The sequence below is a fragment of the Sus scrofa genome, chromosome 14, assembly GCF_054392235.1.
Source record: "Sus scrofa isolate SSC_HxYL_T2T_F1_AM1 chromosome 14, Sscrofa_HxYL_maternal_Yorkshire_Landrace_v2.0, whole genome shotgun sequence".
Classification (NCBI taxonomy): Eukaryota; Metazoa; Chordata; class Mammalia; order Artiodactyla; family Suidae; genus Sus; species Sus scrofa.
Genome location: NC_139396.1, coordinates 99,072,264 through 99,092,198, shown reverse-complemented (window position 1 = coordinate 99,092,198; position 19,935 = coordinate 99,072,264). Strand labels below are relative to the sequence as shown.

At 38.1% G+C, this 19,935-nt stretch overlaps 1 protein-coding gene across 9 annotated transcripts in view; it reads right to left on the bottom strand.

Moving 5' to 3' along the window:
• Positions 1 to 19,935, bottom strand: part of ADK (adenosine kinase) — a 481,834-nt gene that overhangs the window by 448,023 nt on the left and 13,876 nt on the right. For 4 of the 9 annotated variants that reach the window (XR_014828154.1, XR_014828155.1, XR_014828156.1 and 1 more), the window contains exon 1: positions 5,411 to 5,530. The exons of the other annotated variants lie outside the window; for them this stretch is intronic. Coding sequence is in view for 1 of the 4 variants with exons in the window: in XM_003359241.5 (XP_003359289.1) it covers positions 5,411 to 5,424 (14 nt within the window). In the remaining 3 variants the exon portion in view is untranslated. Of the gene's footprint in view, positions 1 to 5,410; positions 5,531 to 19,935 lie in introns of those variants that run through there. 9 annotated transcript variants of the gene reach the window in all.

Sequence of the window (19,935 nt, the reverse complement as noted above, 5' to 3'; positions counted from 1 at the left end):
TAACAGAAGCCAGAAAATGACTGTCTGAATAGGGCAAGGAATTGATCGAAAAGAAGGAGAGAAATTTCTTATTATTTTTTTCTTCTTTCTTTTTTTGGCCAGGCCCATGGCATGCAGAAGTTCCCGGGCCAGGGGTCAAACCTGAGCCACAACAGTGACCAGAGCCACAGCAGTAACAAGGTCAGATCCTTAACCCACTGAGCCACCAGAAAACTCCAGGAGAAAACTTTCTGAGATGAACATGTTTTGTAAGTTGACTTCAGTGGTGTTTTACACAAATAAACACTTGATATCCTCAAAATTCAGTAAACTCAGAATCTGTGATTTTACTGTATGTGAATTATATTGGCTTTCTTTGGGGAGGGGCTTTTTTTGGAGGGAGCCACCCCCAAAAGCATTTGGAAGTTCCTGGGCCAGGAATCAAACCCACGCCACAGCACTGACCTGAGCCACAGCAGTGACAAATACCATATCTTTAACCCACTGAGCCATCATGGAACTTCTCATTGGCATTTTTTTTTTTAAGTAAACAAACTCAGAAAATATTTGTGTCCCTTAGGCTGTGTAAGGCCAGTCCTTCCATTTCTGCTTACTGGCATTCCTTCTTGCACACTCAAGGAAATAATCTCTTTCCTCTGTCCAGCACCATCTACTGTTCCACTTTTTATTGGATCTTTTCAGCATAAAATATGCTGAAATTTTTGCCCCTCCTTCCCCCCAAAAACCTTAACTACACATATATCTCCACTGTTATTTCCCTGTTTCCCATTATGGTAAAAATACTTCTAAATGTGCTGTTAAATAACAAGTTCCCCTAAACCAGACAAAATTACTCACTTAAAATTCAATTTTCAGGAGCACATGTGTGACAACCTAACAACTACACAGCAATGTGCCACTTATAAAGCATTTTTAGTGTATAGTATTGTCTTTAAATCCTCACAATAACCCTAGAGTATAGGTATTGCTATTACCCTTGTTTAACAGAAACAAGAGGATCAGCCGAGTTTTATAACCCACCAAAAGTCAGACATCAAATAAATGATTTCTAACTTCAAATCATGTGCTTTCTTGTTCAATACACTACTCCAATTAACAGCTCTCTTAATAAAATAAAAAGGTCTGACCAGTGAAAAATATGCAAATATAGCCAAAATAAGCTAATATTCCATTCTCTTATGGTCCTATTTTAACAACCAAAATTTACTACAACAAAATTATTATACTGTGTAAGTAGGTGACCAGATAATTTATTATCCAAATGGGACACTTTTGAGAGTAAAGGAAGTACTATTAATAATCATGCCAGGATAACAGGCATGATCCAGGACTATCCTAGGCAAAGTGGGACATATGGTCATCCTATTTATAAGCTAGTTTTGCTATGTAAAATAAGAATTCATGCTTATGTTTTACTGTAATTTTTTTTTAAATAATGTTTTAAAACCGAGTAGGTATGAAGAGGTAACTAGACATGATTCTTAACTAATGTTACAGGAAACAGTTAACATTCAAACAGTTTAGACAATCATTTTGGTTCCACTTCATCTTTGACAGTTCTGCTTAATGTAGCAATACTGTGGCTGGAAAGATTTGGAGTTAGAAAACCTTGTATGCTCTTTCAAACAAAGATGACCTATTTATAAATGAGTATTAACAGCTGACAACACCACAGTTCTTTAAGAGAAGGATTCCTGTTTTAGTTCTTCAAAATATTTCATAAATAAAACCATTTCATTTTAAAAGCTCATTTGCCTCCGAAGTCTCATAGCATAAAAAAATTCTTGGCAGGAATCTGAAATTAACAATTCTTATAAAAGGCACAGGTTCTGAAATGAGTTTGAAAATGCTGTTTAAAGGCTCTAAGGAAACCAACTTAACAAAGTAAGACAGTTTCAGTCTTAACCAGAATTTAGTTTCCATATGAATGTTCTCCATCTAAGTGGCTTGGCAAATCCTAGTGGATGTACCTCAGAGTCTTGAGTGTTAGAAGGAAAATACCCCAGGACCCCACCCACAGCCCACATAAATTTTCCAGTGTAGGCTTAACCCATAGAAGTGGTTACAGAATTATCATGCAAGGCAGAGTCAAGTCCCAGAATAGTCTTAAACCAAATCTGACCCGTCTGGGCAGGCCAAAGAACAGAGCTCTTCAGCTCTACAGCAGACCTCTCCCTGTCTGCCTACCTCATTCTCCCACTCCTCCCTGGCACAAACTCAAGCTGTAAGCAATGCCCAAAACCAGACCAGACATCTGTGTTAGGAAAACAAGGCAATATTCATAGGAGTATTTTGAAATAGTGTTGCTCAGTGAAAAGTGCACATAGTAGGAGTCAGGAGACCTAAATTCTACCATAAGCTCCACCACTGCCAGACTAGGACATACCACTTCACTTTGGGCCTCAAGGTCAACTACAGACAAAGAAAAAGAGTAAATTCCTTTCGCAGATTCTCCGGGTCCTGACATTCTGCATTTTTCTATGTCTCCTGAATTTTTACTCAAGCATCAACTTTCCTACTGGGCCAATTAAAAATGATAAAAGCCTCAATTTATCATGTTCTATTATTACTCAGATGAAGACCAACTGGTATTTGATATACATAATCTTATCGTTGGTTTTAGAGGCTATAAACTTAGACTCATGAATTTATTAGAAATGGCGTAGTAGAGTAGAATACAAATAGTAAGTTAGTCAAATTCTCCAACCAAACTTAATGAAAGAACTTAAGTTTTTTTCTTTAATTCTTTTGATTTAAATCATTATTTAAGAATTACTAATAGTTAAATGTTACGTTGGAAAGTGCACTGAACCTTTTATCTAGATATCTTGTTCTAGTTCAAAATATGTAAATATTTGTGTGAACCTGAACAAATCATAGTATTTCTTGGCTACAGTTTCTTAAACTGTAAAATGAGGGAATTAGGTAAATTCGATTCCTATATAAAAACCTAAGATTTAAGCATTTATTTTCAGATGACACCATTTTCTAAGGACCCCAAACTGCTTTCAACAAGAGAATATTTCACTTAAAAATGCCTTAAAATATAAACACTCTCATATCTATCCAGCAACACTCCAGAATACATATTTGTATCATCATCACTTTCATTAAACAAATGTCCAGTGAAGGAAAAAAGAGAAAAGGAAGATCAGTATCTCAGGGAAAAAACGCTGCAATTGAAACCCAGGTATGCTGACCACTGGCCCTCACTGATTTCCAATTCTATACTATGTCATAGTCATTGCATGGAGTCACCTATTACTATGTTTAGCAAAAATTATTTTAAGTGTGGTGTAAAAAACATTGGACATGAAGTCAGATTTTGATAGCTTAGTGACCTTGATCATTTTCCTCACCAGTAAAAGCAAGTTAACAGTAACTATCTACCGGGCACAAAATGGGAACATGCCTAACAACATACATGTGAAAACTAAAGGTATGACAAAATTGCATTAAATGTAGTCCTCACTGGGAACCGGCTGGTATCTACAGGATTACGAACCCATTTAAAACTGTCACCATGTACAAAGAATTGCTTCAACTTCAGTAGTCTCCCTGCCTGCTTCTAGACCTAAGTTATCAAGTTCCCTGGACCACTATAGGAGAGCAAGAATTGTCTCACAATACTTTACAATTTTTGTTCATAGAAGCAGCTTTTTCAGGAAATTTAAGTAGCAGTATACCGTCTTTATAAAGGTATTATGGAGAGCACTAGATCATGAATATCTGGATTCAATTACTAACTCCACTTCTGATTTTGCACTCAGCTTCTCTTGGTCTCAGTTTCCTCAAGTATAAATGTGGTAGCTAGGTTTAGATAATACTAAAAAAGTCTTTTTTTGAATCGTGTCTCTATAGTGAAGACTGTAAAATACAGAATAACATCTGAAGAAACAAGCATAAATGTAACTGTTAGCAGTTATCTATTTCTCCATAAGTCAAATAAGGCTGTTATCAATCTTTAAAACAGTTTTTTTGAATACAACAACCATTCAACTGCTACATTAAAAGTCACACATGCTATTGTCACTGACCAAGCAGCAGAAGCTTTATATTTGGGTGTTTCTCCACTTAGGAGTAGCCAGGAATACAATGATGGATTAAAATTGCATCCACATAAGTGACCCTTAACACAGAAAAGTATTTGACCCACACTCCTAATTAGCAGCAGGCTGCAATGTGCAATGATGAGAGCTGGAAGTGGGAGTGGGAAGGGGGAGTACTGACTTGGTTTAACAGCATACTGCCAAGTCATCCTAAGATACTGTTAGCATTAAAAGCTAGACTTATATGTCCCAATATAATTTACTGCAAAATCTTTCCATGTGGATCTCCACATTTCAGTACCCAAATTTCCTCTTCTGCATAATGAGGTAAGTACTCTTAGTCTGTGTTAACACAGAATTATGCAATTTAAGAAAGAGAAACTGCATCCAAGTTCAACACTGTTTGTTACACCTTACTTTAACTTACCTGAGGGTTAGGCTGTCAAGTCATTTCGTAAATACTGTGTAGCAAAAATTACCACTGAGAAACCACTGAACCACCAGGACTCAGGCAGCTGGAAGCTCACAAACCAAAAATTAATTTATTTTATTCTCTTCACATTTGTGCTGGGCCCTCCCTTTCTCTGGGACATGCGAAGTGCAAGGTCTGTTTTTAAAAGCTGCAGTTTTCAAAAATAGAGTAAATAAGGCAACTTACCTTTTTTTATAAATAGTTGCATTAGCATAAGGCAAACATTCGATCATTGCTACATGCAGACATTGGACAGGGCCATTATCTAGTCACCATTAACAAAAAGAACCTTCCAAATTCTGGAAAAGCAAGTATGAGTAAGTCTCCTGTTTATTGCTCTCATTATATACCTGCTACCTCATGAAACTCATTTTGCAGGTGACTCTCAGATAAAAGCAGGTAAACAGATGGTACCATGGGAACCAGAGGACTAATTCCAGTCATAAGCAAACATTTTTGGGACACACTATTTCACAACCTGGGGGCAATCTACTTGCATCAAAGGGCCAACTTTGCAGATCTGCTCTGGGCCACCAACTTAGTTGTCAAGAAGGCATGACACGTGGGCCCCGGGCCATCCCTAGAGGGAGAAGATAGCCACATTTTTTCAAGAGAAATCCACTACACGCGTCAGCAAGCTTCAAACCCTGGAATCTGAGAGAGGGTCACCTCATTGGTGCGGCTACTTATAGGGCTCCGCCATGTGCCACAGCCCCAAAACTTCTGAGGAAGACAGAAATGACCAAATGAAAAGTGCAGAGAGAGCCTCCAACGTGAGGAGGTCCGGTGGCACTGGGAGGCTCCAGACCACCCAAGAGAAGGGGCCACACTTCTCAGGCGGTCAGGAAGCTAATGCTCAGCAAGCGCGCGGTTCAGGCTGTCCCTTTACCTGATGGACGTCATGGCTTCACCGTCCTGCCCCACGCAACAGCGCTAGCGTCCGATGCTCTGCGTCCGCACGGGCAGCAGCAGCAGGTACCACAGCCACTGCTCTTGGGCTCAGGCACTCAGCGACCAGAAGCGCGTCCTCACACACCCGGCGCGCGGGCAGCCCCCGCCGAGCCGGCCGCACGCGCTGATTGGCCGCGTCCGGAAGGGGCGGGCGCTCCGCCCCCGGCGGGCTGCAGGAGACTAGCCCCGGGCGCCTCCGGCCACGGCAGGCTGCCCGCGCGTCTCGTGCCTGCTCGCTGGGGCGCTGGCTAGCGGGCTGGCTAGCGGGCGCGGTGGCCATCTTGAGTCCTGGTAACGGCGTTCCCCCCAACTCCTAGCTTACTGGGCATGAGGTTGGGTGCCCGCCTCAAAAATGGCCGCCCCAAAAGGCAACCGGTGTATCAGTCACATGGCCACCGTCTACCTCGGCCAGCCCAGGTCGCTTTAACAGGACTTGGGCCAGGGACGTTGTCAGGACAATCTTCAGGAACGGGGTTTAAACTGCCCAAAAACCCAACTACAGGAAACCTAAGCCCGGTGAAAATCGATCGCGTGGCAACAGCATCATGATACTTTAAATTCAAACTCTCAGCCTTTAAGAGTCAATTGCTGGGTCTGATGGTCCCCAAATGTCCTTGGACTTAAACACTTAGAACAGCTGGTTTAATACGGATGTGTCCGACGTGTCATTGTAAACTTCTGAATAAGAACGTAGAAATGTGAGACCTCAACATTGGTATTTTTAGCAAGGTCCCGGGTGATCCAGGTACACGTGTAAAGTTTTAAACCATATGGACCAAAGTAGCCCACTCAAACCGTCCTGCTTGCCACACTTAACCTTCAGATTACCTCACTTTTCTGAATAATATGCAGTGTCTGAAGCAAGTATCTAATGCCATGGGGACAAAATTGGAAGAACCCCAACTCTTCGTGGTAACTTTACAATTTAGTGGGGTTAAATGGTTTAAGAAATGGATTGTGAACCACTAACAAAAAGTAAATCAATTCTAATTGCGAGAAGGATAGAAAGGGGGATAATCAGTAAATGCTTATATGACCTAAACAGCTTTTATTTATTCCCTCTTTATTCTCTGTACAAATATTTATATTAATAGATCACAACCTCCAGTGACATTCATTTACTAACCATTTGGATGATGATCAATTCCACAAGTCTAAAACCAGTTACACACAACCCAAATGTGCTTACTGTGACTGAAGGAACTAAACTTTTACTTAATTTTAGTTTAAATTTTAAAATCAAAAGCAAGGTAAAATATTTTTCCATTAAACAATTTTATTTTCATTGTACTACATTTCACCTTTTAACTGTGGAAAATTTAGCATTCAAATTGAGACACCATAAATATAAGATACCGGATTTCTTAAGACAGTACAAAAAATACATAGAATGTCTCAGTAATAATTTTTATATTGACTACATGTTGAAATAATACTCTGCTACATCAGGTTAAATAAAATAAATATTAAACTGCTTCTTTTTCCTTTTTTAATGTGGCTACCAGAAAACTTTTAACTTTATGTGTCTTGCATATTTCTACCAATAGTGCTGTTCTAAGTTAGCCTTGCTTCTTTCCTTACCTATCATTGCCACTGTGACAGAATAATTATGTTCACAAAATGAAATTAGTAAAGAAGCCAGTTTATACAAATCTGCAGTTCCTTGCTAGCCATCTAAAACACCAAATATTCCCAAAGTTTCAAGTTTCCTTCCAAAATGCTTTTTTAGTATCATTCTCTTTTAATTTGGAAAATGCCTATCCAGAATGAAGCCATGTACTGTAAATCAGATGTGTTCAGTCCATGAGTAAAGGCTATTACAAACAGAGCTATACTTGGCTGATGGAGACTCTGACCAACTGTCCACAAACAGAATTAATCAACTGTTCTCTGTATTAAAAAGATCTGAATCAAAGCAGCAGCAGAAGAGCAATTTGAGGGGAAACACTAATTCAACGGTTTGCCTCTTCCTCTGGTGTAAAATGTTAATAGATAACCCATATGAACTAAAGTAAAACCAGGGGTAATCCTTAGAACAAATTTCAAAAGCTCAATGTAACTTTTAGGGAGTTCCCACTGTGGGGCAATGGGTTAAGAACCTAACTGAAGCAGCTCTAGTTGCTGCGGAGATGCAGGTTCGATTTCTTGCCTGGCTCATTGGGTTAAAGGATCCAGCATTGCCACAGCTGCAGCTCAGATTCAGTCCCTGGCCCAGGAGCTTCCATATCCCGTGGGTGCGGCCATAAAAATAAAACTAAAAAAAAAAATTTTTTTTTAAACCTCAATGTAACTTTTAATATGGGATGTACATTGTGCTTATCAAACTTTAATATACATACAACATCACTTGAGGGATCTTGTTAAAATAAAGATTTGATTCAGCAGGTCTCTGTGGTCAAGATTTTGCATTTTTCTATGTTCCCAGATTTTGCCAATGCTTCTGGTCTGCCAATCAGGGTAAGTAGCAAGGTTGTAAAGGAAAGTAGCACAACAAGTGATTTGACTTCCTACTAGCTGCATGATCTTGGGCTGGCTCTTAACCTATCTGTCCCTGAGTTTACCCATTTCACACTTTTCAGGGCATTGGGACAATTAAAACTTAATTCTGCTAAAGTGTCTAATATAGATCTTTTAGCACGTGACATGATTATTTTGTTATCACACTTGTTTAAATTATATATCTGGCAAGCATGATATGAAAGTTAACATGAACTTAGCCCTCTGACAAATAAATTTACTTTCATTCATGCCTTACTGTGTTAACTCCTACTTTTTGATTTTTAACAATAAAGTTTAAAAAAAAAAAAACTGTGGTACAAAAACAGCTATACTTGAAACTTTGTTTTTTTGACAAATACAGTAAATTCTGTCATTAAGAGAAGATAAAGGTCTGCAATTGTCAAATATTCAATCAAATTAAAGTCTATCACAAAGATTGTTAAAAAACTTATTTTTGATAAATGACATTTTGCATTTAACAATCAAAAAAAATTTTTTACTCATAGTACAACTTTAAAAAAGTATATTATTTAAAATTAAGTAACAGTTCATTTCAGCAGATATAGATACAAAAATGTTATTCTTCAGCTCAGGTATGATTGTTTTTGAGAGTCAATCTGGGAGCATAAAGGTAAAGGCATGTTTTTCCAGGTAAAGGTAGAAGTTATTCTTATTCACAGTGCCTTCCTTTACTCAGCTTTTGATGCCTTTTCTAATCCTCCCCTACCCTCCCTTCCACCTAGTCTTTCTAAACACACACAGAGTTGGCTATTGAGTAACTACTAAAACCCTTTTGATCAATTTTTTAAGCAATTTATTTCAATTCTGTTCTTTTCACTTTAATGGAAAGCAGTCAATTGAAATTTTTAACTTTCAAACTTTCATTAACCTTTTTCCAATTCAAATAGTTTAAATCAAGATCAGTGAATCAGAATAGTTTGTTCTTGGAAATATAAGTATTCTACCTACTTTACTCATGTGGTTAGTGTGTCACTAGAAAAGCAAGTAGATAGCTAACCCCAAATAGTTAAAATGCCTCTGGATAGTATAACAAAGATATAGACTCATGTACTAACCTTTCAACAAATGCTTCAGGTCCCAAAATAATAGCAAACTTGGTTGTAAGCGTGCAAAAAAAGAAGCATTTTCATATATTAGCACATTTCTAGAAATTAGTAAATCTCTAGAAAGTTTTTTGTGTCACCAATTCCATTTTTTAGGCAACTATAATAAAACCTCAGAATAAATGCGATCAAAGATTTGTATGCCTAGTTATTCATTTCAGTATTAATAATAGCAAAATTTTATTATATCCCCAAATAAGCAAAAATAGGGTAATGGTTAAATAAATTACAGAATAATGTTATGAAACTACTCTAAAACATTTTCATACACTTTTTAAGGACACAGGAAAATGTTCATGACACAATGTTAGGTGAAAAAAAAACAAAAAACGAGGAATGTAGAGTATAATCTTTACTATATTTAAAAAAATGCCTTATATACACAGAGAGTATACCAGAAATAAACACACCAAAATGTTACTATTGGTTTCTCTGAAAAGTGGAATTATGTGTCATTTTGACCTTATTTATACTGATCTAGTTTGTAAATTTTCTTTTTTTTTTTATGATTTTTTTTTCCCACTGTACAGCAAGGGGATCAAGTTATATACATTACATTTTTTTCCCCACCCTTTGTTCTGTTGCAACATGAGTATCTAGACATAGTTCTCAAAATTTTCTACTATATATTGATTTTATTAGCATAAACTTTTTATAATTATTATTAAATTTTAATAATGGTTAAAAATAGAAAACTCTCACCTGCTCTTTTTTAAAACTTGTATTTTTTTAAAAATCACACCATCAATACTACCCTTATTCTTAGATGAACTGCATTTATTTTATAAATGTCTCTTCTCTTCATGTGTAAAGATTCTTTAAGACAGGAAAAAACAAAAATGTCTTCATGATTTTCTTAACTTTAAATCTTAACTTGATAAAAATTAAAAGCATGAATACCACTTTTAGAACTCTGCATAGCCTTAAAGAGGCCAGCTGTCACAACAGTGAATGTGAAATGTCTTTTCTGCATGTTACTTAAAAATACATCTCCTCATTGCATATGGATAAAAATACTGATAAAATAATCTCTTAAAGCAATCTATACCATACTACATAAACAGAACTTTCTTAGGACTTATCTCCCTAAAATTAGGTCACAAAGTAAAGTTCAAGAGCCTGGAAATAAGGAGATGGGAATTCTAATCCTAGGTCTACCAAAAAAATGTATTCCCCTTAACCATCAGTTTCTTCATCTGAAACACAAGGTAGTTTGTTATAGGTGATATATCAGGTCCCTTTCAGTCTTTATTGGACAATGGAAGGAAAAAACTGTCCACTTGTATCTCAATACAAATTGAGGTGCCTTTTTTTTTACGAGCTGATCAGTTTTAATGCAAATAAAATCCATGTATGTAATTTTACTCAGCTTTCATTATGGACAAGGTTATTGAAAGAAACATTGCTAAATGCATTACCCAAAAAGACATTCTAAGAGCTTCACTATTTTTATTCTCTTTTAATTATATATGTAGATTCTTATGTCACATTTCACTTTAACATTACATATTCAAACAGAATATAATCCTTAAATGGAACCTGACAATTTATTTCCCAGGAGAATTTGAAGGATATAATAACATTTGATTGATTGAACTTTATTTAGTAAGAATTCTTGGCAAAACTCCCCCCCAAGAACACCTACACACTGCTTCTTTACTTTTAATGAATCACAAACCTCTAAAACTCAAAGAAAACCTCCAGTCTAAAAGTTTTAGTACGGGACAACAGTACTTCCCAATTATTTATGCCCTTTTTTGTATTTTTAGGGCCACACTCTGCGGCATATGGAAGATCCCAGGCTAGGGGTCAAACTGGAGCTACAGCTGCTGGCCTACGCCACAACCACAGCAACTCAGGATCTGAGCCACATCTTCGAACTACACCACAGCTCACGGCATCCCTGGATCCTTAACCCACTCAGCAAGGCCAGGGATCGAACCCTCATCCTCATGGGTACTAGTAGGGTTTGTTAACTGCTAAGCCACGACAGGAACTCCTAAAAATATGTATTTTTAAACTACAAAACTGATTATCATTCTCATTTCATAAAAGGGCACTTAACATAAAATGTAAAATGTATGAAGGACATCTCAGAATAAGCAGACCTGCCTAAAGTACTGTTGGTGATTTTATGATGTATATTTTCTACATAAAATATTTTTCTTATTTTTATTTCACCATAGATCTGGTACTTTACATAAAAGCTTTTAGAAATCATTCATTCATTCCACAAATATTTATTAAGATCTATGCTACTACTCAAGACACTGGAGATTCAGTAAGGATCAAGAACATACAGGGGATGTAGATGAATAATCAAATAAATAAGATTAAATGATCATAATTGCTATGCAGGAGTTCCCACTGTGGCTAGGCAGTAACAAATGCAACTAGTATCCATGAGGAGGCAGGTTCAATCCCTGGCCTCACTCAGTAGGTTAAGGATCCGGCATTGCCATGAGCTGTGGTGTAGGCTGCAGACACGGCTCGGATCCCATGTTGCTGTGACCATGGCATAAGCTGGCAGCTGCAGCTCCAATTCAACCCTAGCCTGGGAACTTCCATATGCCTTGGGTGCAGCCCTAAAAAGCAAAAAAAAACAAACAAAAAACAAAAAACAATAACAACAACAACAACAAAAACCCACAAAAGTGCCATGCAGAGAATTAAAACCAGCAGATCAACACAGAGAAAGGATCCTTTAGATTTGGGTAGTCAGGGAAGATCTTCAGCAGGAGAGAATGAATGACAAGGAAGAGCGAGGTCAGGGAAGGGATTCCAGACAGGATAGCACTGAAACTATAACTTTCTGGAAGGCCAGTGTGGAAAAAACACAAGGGTGAAGCAGAATAAGAAGCAGATCACCTTAGCTTTGATGAGCCTAAGTAAGTCAGATTTTGTTATAAGCAAGACAAGAAGCCAATTAAGAAACGGAGGTCATCAGATTTTGTTTTAAAACAGCAACCTGGTTATAAAGAAAAGAATGAACCAAAGGAGCATGAAAGCAGAAAGACTAACTTAAAAGCCTGTTATATTAGTAGAGATGACAAAAAATTGTGTTTTGAACCATGAAGATCGTGGTGGACATAAAAGTAAATGGATATTTTGGAGGCAGAATGACAGGATTTGCAAAGTATGGAGGACTAAGAAAAAAAAGGGAATCAAGAGTAACTCCTAGATTTTAGATTGAATTGAGTAAACTTGGGTTAAATTGAATAAATAGTGCTGCTGTTACTGAATGAAATAAATGGAGAAGGTGAGAGAGAAGCTCAGAGGACAAGTTCTCGGAGAGGTTAGGGATATAGATAGATTTGGGAAAGAGATTTTTCTTTTGATTCTCTCTTACTCCATAGTGCCTCCTGTTTTCTACTAATAGACTAAAAATAGTTGTCCAGAGTTTCATTCCAGCAACACCCTAAGAGGGGAAACATTCTACCTTAGCAGTCACTCTGGTAGAAAACTCTGGTAGTCTGACTCCAGAACCAGGGCTAATTACCATTATTCAGTGTGACTAGTGCAAGCCCAAGATAATATAACATGACCTAGGTTTGCGACTTGTATAAATACCCAAATTTCAGAACACCACATTATGATTTCAACCCATAAAGTGAAGTGGTCCAGTAACAACTTTCTTATTGGCTGGAGCATCACATGAAATACTCAGTTTCAGAAACTGCTTCATTTATTTCCATAGATACTTCTTTACAGATTAAATCTTAGCAGACAATGAGTCTGCCATTTTTATCTTTAATTTAACCAAGACTCTTAATTGCCACTGAGAATCATTTCTTAGGAGTTTCCGTTGTGGCTCAGTGGTAACTAACCCAACTAGGATCCATGAGGAGGCAGGTGTGATCCCTGGCCTCGCTCAGAGGGTTAATGATCGGGCGTTGCCCTGAGCTGTGGTGTAGGTCGAAGACATGGCTAGGATCCCCCATTGCTGTGGCTGTGGTGTTGGGCGGTGGCTGTAGGTCTGAGTTGCCCCCCAGCCTTGGAATTTCTATATGCCACACATTTGGCACTAATACGCAAAAAAAAAAAAAAAAAAAAAAAAAAAAAAATCATTTCCTAGACTTCGTTTTAAAAAATTTCAACCAGTTTCATTTCAGCCAAAATCAGATTTTTGACAAATAACTTTTTTTTTCTTTAACCACTATGCAAGAACTTAGGGGCACACAATGAATAAGCAAGTGGAGAAATTTACTATAAAACTAAGTAAATCTCCCATCCCAGCCATTCACCTTAGGCAAATCAAATTTAGGCTTTTGGAGTTCCAGCAGTGCCTCAGCAGAAACGAATCTGACTAGCATCCATGAGGACGCAGGTTCAATCCCCGGCCTCTCTCAGTCGGTTAAGGATCCAGCAGTGCTGTGAGCTGTGGTGTAGGTCGCAGATGCAGCCTGGATCTGGTGTTGCTGTGGCTGTGGCATAGGCCAAGTGGCTACAGCTCTGATTCAGCCCCTAGCTTGGGAACTTCCATATGCCACAGGTGCAGCCCTAAGAAGACAAAAAAAAAAAAAAAAAAAAAAAAAAAAAAAAAAAGATTTAGGCTTTACAAAAATTACAAATTATTTTCTATCAAGATTTTTCAAGGAGTTCCCATCGTGGCGCAGTGGTTAATGAATCCGACTAGGAACCATGAGGTTGCGGGTTCGGTCCCTGCCCTTGCTCAGTGGGTTAACGATCCCCGTTGCCGTGAGCTGTGGTGTAGGTTGCAGACCCGGCTCGGATCCCACGTTGCTGTGGCTCTGGCGTAGGCCAGTGACGACAGCTCCGACAGCTCCGATTCAACCCCTAGCCCGGGAACCTCCATATGCCAAGACATAGCTAAAAAAAAAAAAAAAAAGATTTTTCAAGACTCAGAAGTTGAAACCACAAATGTCTACAAAAGGGGCAATGGATAAAAATTTTTTTTTTTGCTTACATAGTCATTGGGTGTGTCATTTTCTTTTTTTTTTTTTTGCCCGTGCCCAGGGTATTTGGAAGTTCCTGGGCCAGGGACTGAACCTGCACCACAATACACCACAACAGTGACCACAGCCACAGCAGTGACAAGACTGGATCCTTAGCCTGCTGGGCCATCCAGGAACTCCACTTTCCTTCATTTTCTATATAAGAGTAAAAATAAATGTGCTCTCAAATGTGCAGTTTTATCCAGAAAAACGTCCTAAGGATATAATAATTTCTATTAGGTTGTTTTATAAATGATGGAACTGGTTTCTAAAAAGTTTTCTATTTCTTTTTTATGGCTGCACCTATGGGATATGGAAATTTGGGGGCCAAGGGTCAAATTGGAGCTGCAGCTGGGGCCTAGGCTTGCAACAACACTGGATCCTTAACCCATTGAGTGAGGCTAGGGATCCAATCTGCAACTTAAGAGACAACTGTCAGGCCCTTAACATGTTGAGCCACAACGGGAACTCCTAAAACACTTTTTTTCCAATGTTTTGGGGGTTTTTTGTGTTTTTCCCCCCCTAAGAGGGAAACCTGATAATAGGAACCAGCAATTTCATAGCCTCCACATGAGGACTGACCTAGATTTGAAGGCCCCATCTTCACTCTACTCCTGGGCAGAGGGCCAACTTCTCTCAATCTTTGGGACAGGACCCAGACTAGCATTGGCTCTCCTCTGCCTAAAGACAGACCTGAAATTGGATTTCAGGATGTAGAGAGAAACAGAGTGAAATATTTAGAGTGAAACCCCTCCTTATGGGAATACGGTAGGCTGATTATCTGCAATAACTAGGTATTTAAAATTGAAAGACTTGAAGTTTTTAAGGTGGTGATGGTGGTAGAGGTGGTAGTGATAGTAGTCTCAGGATTATGGGTAAACCTTGGAGGGAGAAAAGTGCAAAGAAAGAATCCATCAAAATTGTTGTATTTGGGAAAAAATGTTATCTCTCCTTATGCAGCACAGCAGACATTCTATTAAGTGAGATTAAAATACAGATGTAAATATAGTATATATACACCATAACACTTGGACAGTTTTCAAGACAGATTACTTGTCTCGAGTAAAAGAGGAGGGATCATTAGCTTTGTGGGTTGGTTGTCAAGCAAGTTTCTTAATGATTATTATATACTGATAGAATCAGGCATGGGAAAACATTAATAACAAAATGTTTTATTGGGCTTCAATAGTTATAAAAGTTCATCAAGGAGTTCCCATCGTGGTGCAGCGGAAACAAATCCAACTAGTAACTATGAGGTTGCAGGTTCAATCCCTGGCCTCGCTCAGTGGGTTAAGGATCCAGTGTTGCCCTGAGCTATGGTGTAGGTCGCAGACACAGCTCGGATCTGATGTTGCTGTGGCTGTGGGCTGTGGTGTAGGCCAGCAGCTGTAGCTCCAATTCAACTCCTAGCCTGGGAACTTCCATATGCCACAGATGTGATCCTAAAAAGCAAAAAAAAAAAAAAAAAGAAGAAGTTCAGCAAGAAGTGCAATGTGATGGGACTACCAATATCTGGGTTTGATATATGTTTACATACACAATGTAATATATAATATTATTCTAAAACACAATACATAGTATTATTCTAAAAACTGTTATTTTGGCATAACTAAGCATCTATAACTTATACCACTTTGCTAGGAGTCGAGATAAGACATTTATCCTCATATGCCTATTTATAAGTTTAAAATAAAATAGGCTTAAATTCCCCCACTCCCATTTTACTTGGGGTGGGTTTTAATATTTATTTTTAAATAGTGGCATTTAAACCCTCAGAATTTCATCCTAAGTTCTTATCATTTGGTCACATCACTCTCCTTAATTACTTTGAAGGAAATCCTGACCTTCTTCATGTCTTCCAAGGTAGGAAAAAACAGCCTGAAGTGGAGAGGCATTTAAGATGAATATGGTTTATCTGAAAAACAGGACATTTGTCTGCAGACAGAAGCAAAGAAGAATTACTCTGCAGCAAATTGCTCAAAAAACCAGCCCAACCCATTCCGCAAAAGCCAGGGGTTAAACCCAAACTGCTTCAAGATCTCAGGTTCTAATTAGCCAAGTGTATGACAAGATACACCCTTTTGCTTATAGCTTAAGAAAGTACTACTAATATTCCAAATATGGGCAGATACTCCGGAATGGCTATTTCTTTAAATCCCTGTGGCTCCATCATAGGGAATAGCCCTCTTCTGGAAATCATTTTGTCAGCTAAAGGTAGAGTATATTACAAAGCCAGCATTTTACAAGAATAAAGGCCTTTTTTGTTGTTGCTGAGGTATAACTGACACATAACATATTACTTTCAGGGGTACTTTGTAATGAATGATTCAGTATTTGTATTTGTATATATTACAAAATGATCACAATAAGTCCGGTAAATATCCATGACCATACACAAAGATTTCTTTCTTGTGATGAGAACTTTTATGTTTTTAATAGAATCTTTTAATGGTTTTGTTTTCTTTTTTGCTTTTTAGGGCCACACCCACATGTGGAAGTTCCCAGGGTGGGGGTCGAATTGGAGCTATAGTTGCCAGCCTACGCCACAGCCACAGCCACAGTAATGTGGGATCCAAGCCGCCTCTGGGACCCACACTGAAGCACACGGCAATACCAGATCCTGCATCCTCATGGATACTAGTTGGATTCATTTCTACTGTGCCACAAAAGGTTTTGTTTTTTTCTTTTAACTGAAGGCTGAAACAGCAGTTGATGGGAGCAGATTTCTCACTCGTTCAGATTTCGACAAAAACATAACAGCTTCAGACTGTCTGTATGTGAAGGGAAGAAGTAATTAAATCCAAATGTAATCTTTAGGCATTATAAGAAGGCAGTTCCAATGCATGCCAAGTTGATTTTTTAGGTAGTGTTAGGAAGCAAACTTAAGACTCCGGAAATTTTTAAACTTTATTCTACAAAAACCTAAAGGTCATAACACTCCATGGAAAAATAATATATAAATTAAACTCTCAACTTTGAAATCACAAATTGACACATTTTCCAATGTTAAGTATGGCATAGGTAGGGGGAGTAACTACTAAAATTAATCATCTTTCAAAGGCCAGTAATGGAATTCAAAGTTTGGATAGAGGGAGTTCCCATTGTGGCCTAGAGGGTTAAGAACCCAACTAGTATCCATGGGGATGCGGGTTCAATCCCTGGCCTCGCTCAGCAGGTTGTTCGATCCCTGGCCTTGCTCATCCCATGTTGCCACAAGCTGCAGCATAAGCCACAGATACACCTCAGATCTGAGACTGCTATAAGTGCTGTATAGGCCAGCAGGTGCAGCTCCAATTTGACCCTCAGCCCAGGAATTGATATGCCATAGGTGTGGCTCTAAAAAGACAAAAAACAAAAAGTTTGAATAGATAATTCAGTCATGCTTTTCAAAATTATTTTACTATAACTGTGGCAGATTAAAAATGGTCACAGTTGCTAAGAGACAAGAGTCTATGTCCCCTCCCCTTGAATCTGGGCTAACCCATGACTCCTCTGACCAAGAGTATAGTAGAAGTGATGCTATGCCAGATTGCATAGTCCTTTAAGAGGACTGCCAGTCCTGCCTTGCTCTCTTGGAGCCCTAGGCTACTATCTAAGAAGTCCAACTACCAAGCTAAAGAAAACACATGGAGAGGAACCTGCTTGAGCCAAGTTTTCTAGCCATCCTCACCAAAGCACCAGAAAAGGGAGTAAAGACAACTTGTACTCTCCAGACCAGACCTATTAACAGGTAAATACTTCCAAGTGAAACTGGTCAGTCCCACATGGAGCAGAAGAATCAATCAGCTGCTCCACATTTAAATTTCTGACTCACAAAACCATGAACTCTAATAAAATGGCTGTTCTTTTAAGCCCCTAAATGTTGGGATAGAAAACCAAACTCATTGTGAAAAATAAATTTTGGATTACTCTATAAATATACATGACTGAAACAATGTTTCACAAAGCAAGACTTATCCCTGCCATATTCAATGCACTGACATTTTCTATTCTCCTTTTATAAATACTATTTGTTCTACACCCAAATTGATTCATGATCTAGTGTGAAAAGCATTTCAGTCTTATACCACTCACCTCACAGGTGCACACACAAATCTAAACAGAAACCTTAATAGGGCCCAGGTGTTCTGATTCCTAACACAAAGCTCTTTTTCTTTGTACCATGCTAAAAGCCCATGGGTATTACAGTTCATAACAAGTTTCTCACAAACACACATACACACCTTAGAGCTGAGTGAAAAGCTGAAAAGCAGAGGTATTAGATGTTGGAAGTTCTGTAGAAATCAGAAATAGCTGAGTTGAACCTTTCCTTTTTTTATCACTTCCTTTTACCTCCCCTTTTCTTTCCACAAATCTGTATTTCCCTCCCCCCACTTCCTTTTTCCTATGGTTATGAAGCATTATGAAATTTAAGTTTTTAACTATCAGTTAAATTTAATGAAATGTTATAGTCATATTCTTAAAATAGGCTAACTGAACATTTCATCATTTCTTTTAAAATGTTGCTTTTTTTTTTTTTTTTTTTTTTTTTTTGGTATTAGGTCCAAGAGTGTGTCTGTAGGTTCTTTTTTATGTTTGTGTTTGGCCACATCCATGGCATATGGAAGTTCCCAGGCCAGGGATCAAATTCAAGCTGCAGCTGCAACCTATGCCACAGCTGCAGCAATGCCAGATCCTTAACCCACTGTGCCACAGAACAAACTCCTGTGGGTCCTTTTTAATGAAAAAGAATTCTCATCACTGCCATCTCAGAACTGGTAGAATATTTTAATAAAATTTGAAATTTTTAACAATACTAAAAGATTAATAGCTTTTTAGAAGATTATTAATAATTGCTTCATATATAATATTTTTTGAAGCAAAGGGTTGTTTATCACACATATTCTTGTTGATTCCTATTATTTATACAATACCTGAATATTTTAGCTAGTTATTAAAAATAAGACAGATTCAGGTTTGAATCCTATCTCTGCCACTTATTGTATAACCTTGGGCATATTAAACTCTCTGAACAGTAATGGTTGCCCATATTACTATAATAATTAATAATACTAATAAGTCGTAAGATTCAAATTATCACTGTCAGGGAAAAGTACAAAACCTGGAAAGTAAATAAATACTAGAAATTGTTGTCATAACTAAAAAATTTTAACTCAAACAGCAAAATTGGTTTGTCCAAGGCTTTTAATGGAAAAAACAACCTGCTCAAAATTCAAGTTCAACGAGTTAATCCGTTTGGAAAGCATACAATTAAGTATATCCCACAAGGCAATAATTATTCTTGGTAGGGGAGGGGGGTGGACACCTACGTATGTGAATAAGAGGACGTGAAAGACAAAAATCTAAACAAAGTTACTAAACACTAAACACACTTCCACAGAATTTCTTTAAATAGTGTGCTTATCTAGGGAGTTCCTGTCGTGGCGCAGTGGTTAACGAATCCGACTAGGAACCATGAGGTTGCGGGTTCGGTCCCTGCCCTTGCTCAGTGGGTTAATGATCCGGCATTGCCGTGAGCTGCGGTGTAGGTTGCAGACGGGGCTCGGATCCCGAGTTGCTGTGGCTCTGGCGTAGGCCGGTGGCTACAGCTCCGATTCAGCCCCTAGCCTGGGAACCTCCATATGCCGCGGGAGTAGCCCAAGAAATAGCAAAAAAAAAAAAAAAAAAAAAAAGTGTGCTTATCTAGCACATACAGTATTCACTTTGACAAGTTCTCAATTTATATATTCAGTGTAACATAAACAGCAAGAAATGTGAATCAGACAACCTGAATACAAAATGAGAGCTTAATACTTAAGGATGCTTAATTTCTCTGGGTCTATTTCTTCAACTGAAGGCAGTTACTTGGTAGCCTTCTTGAGAGGATCAGTAAGAAAAGCTAAGTG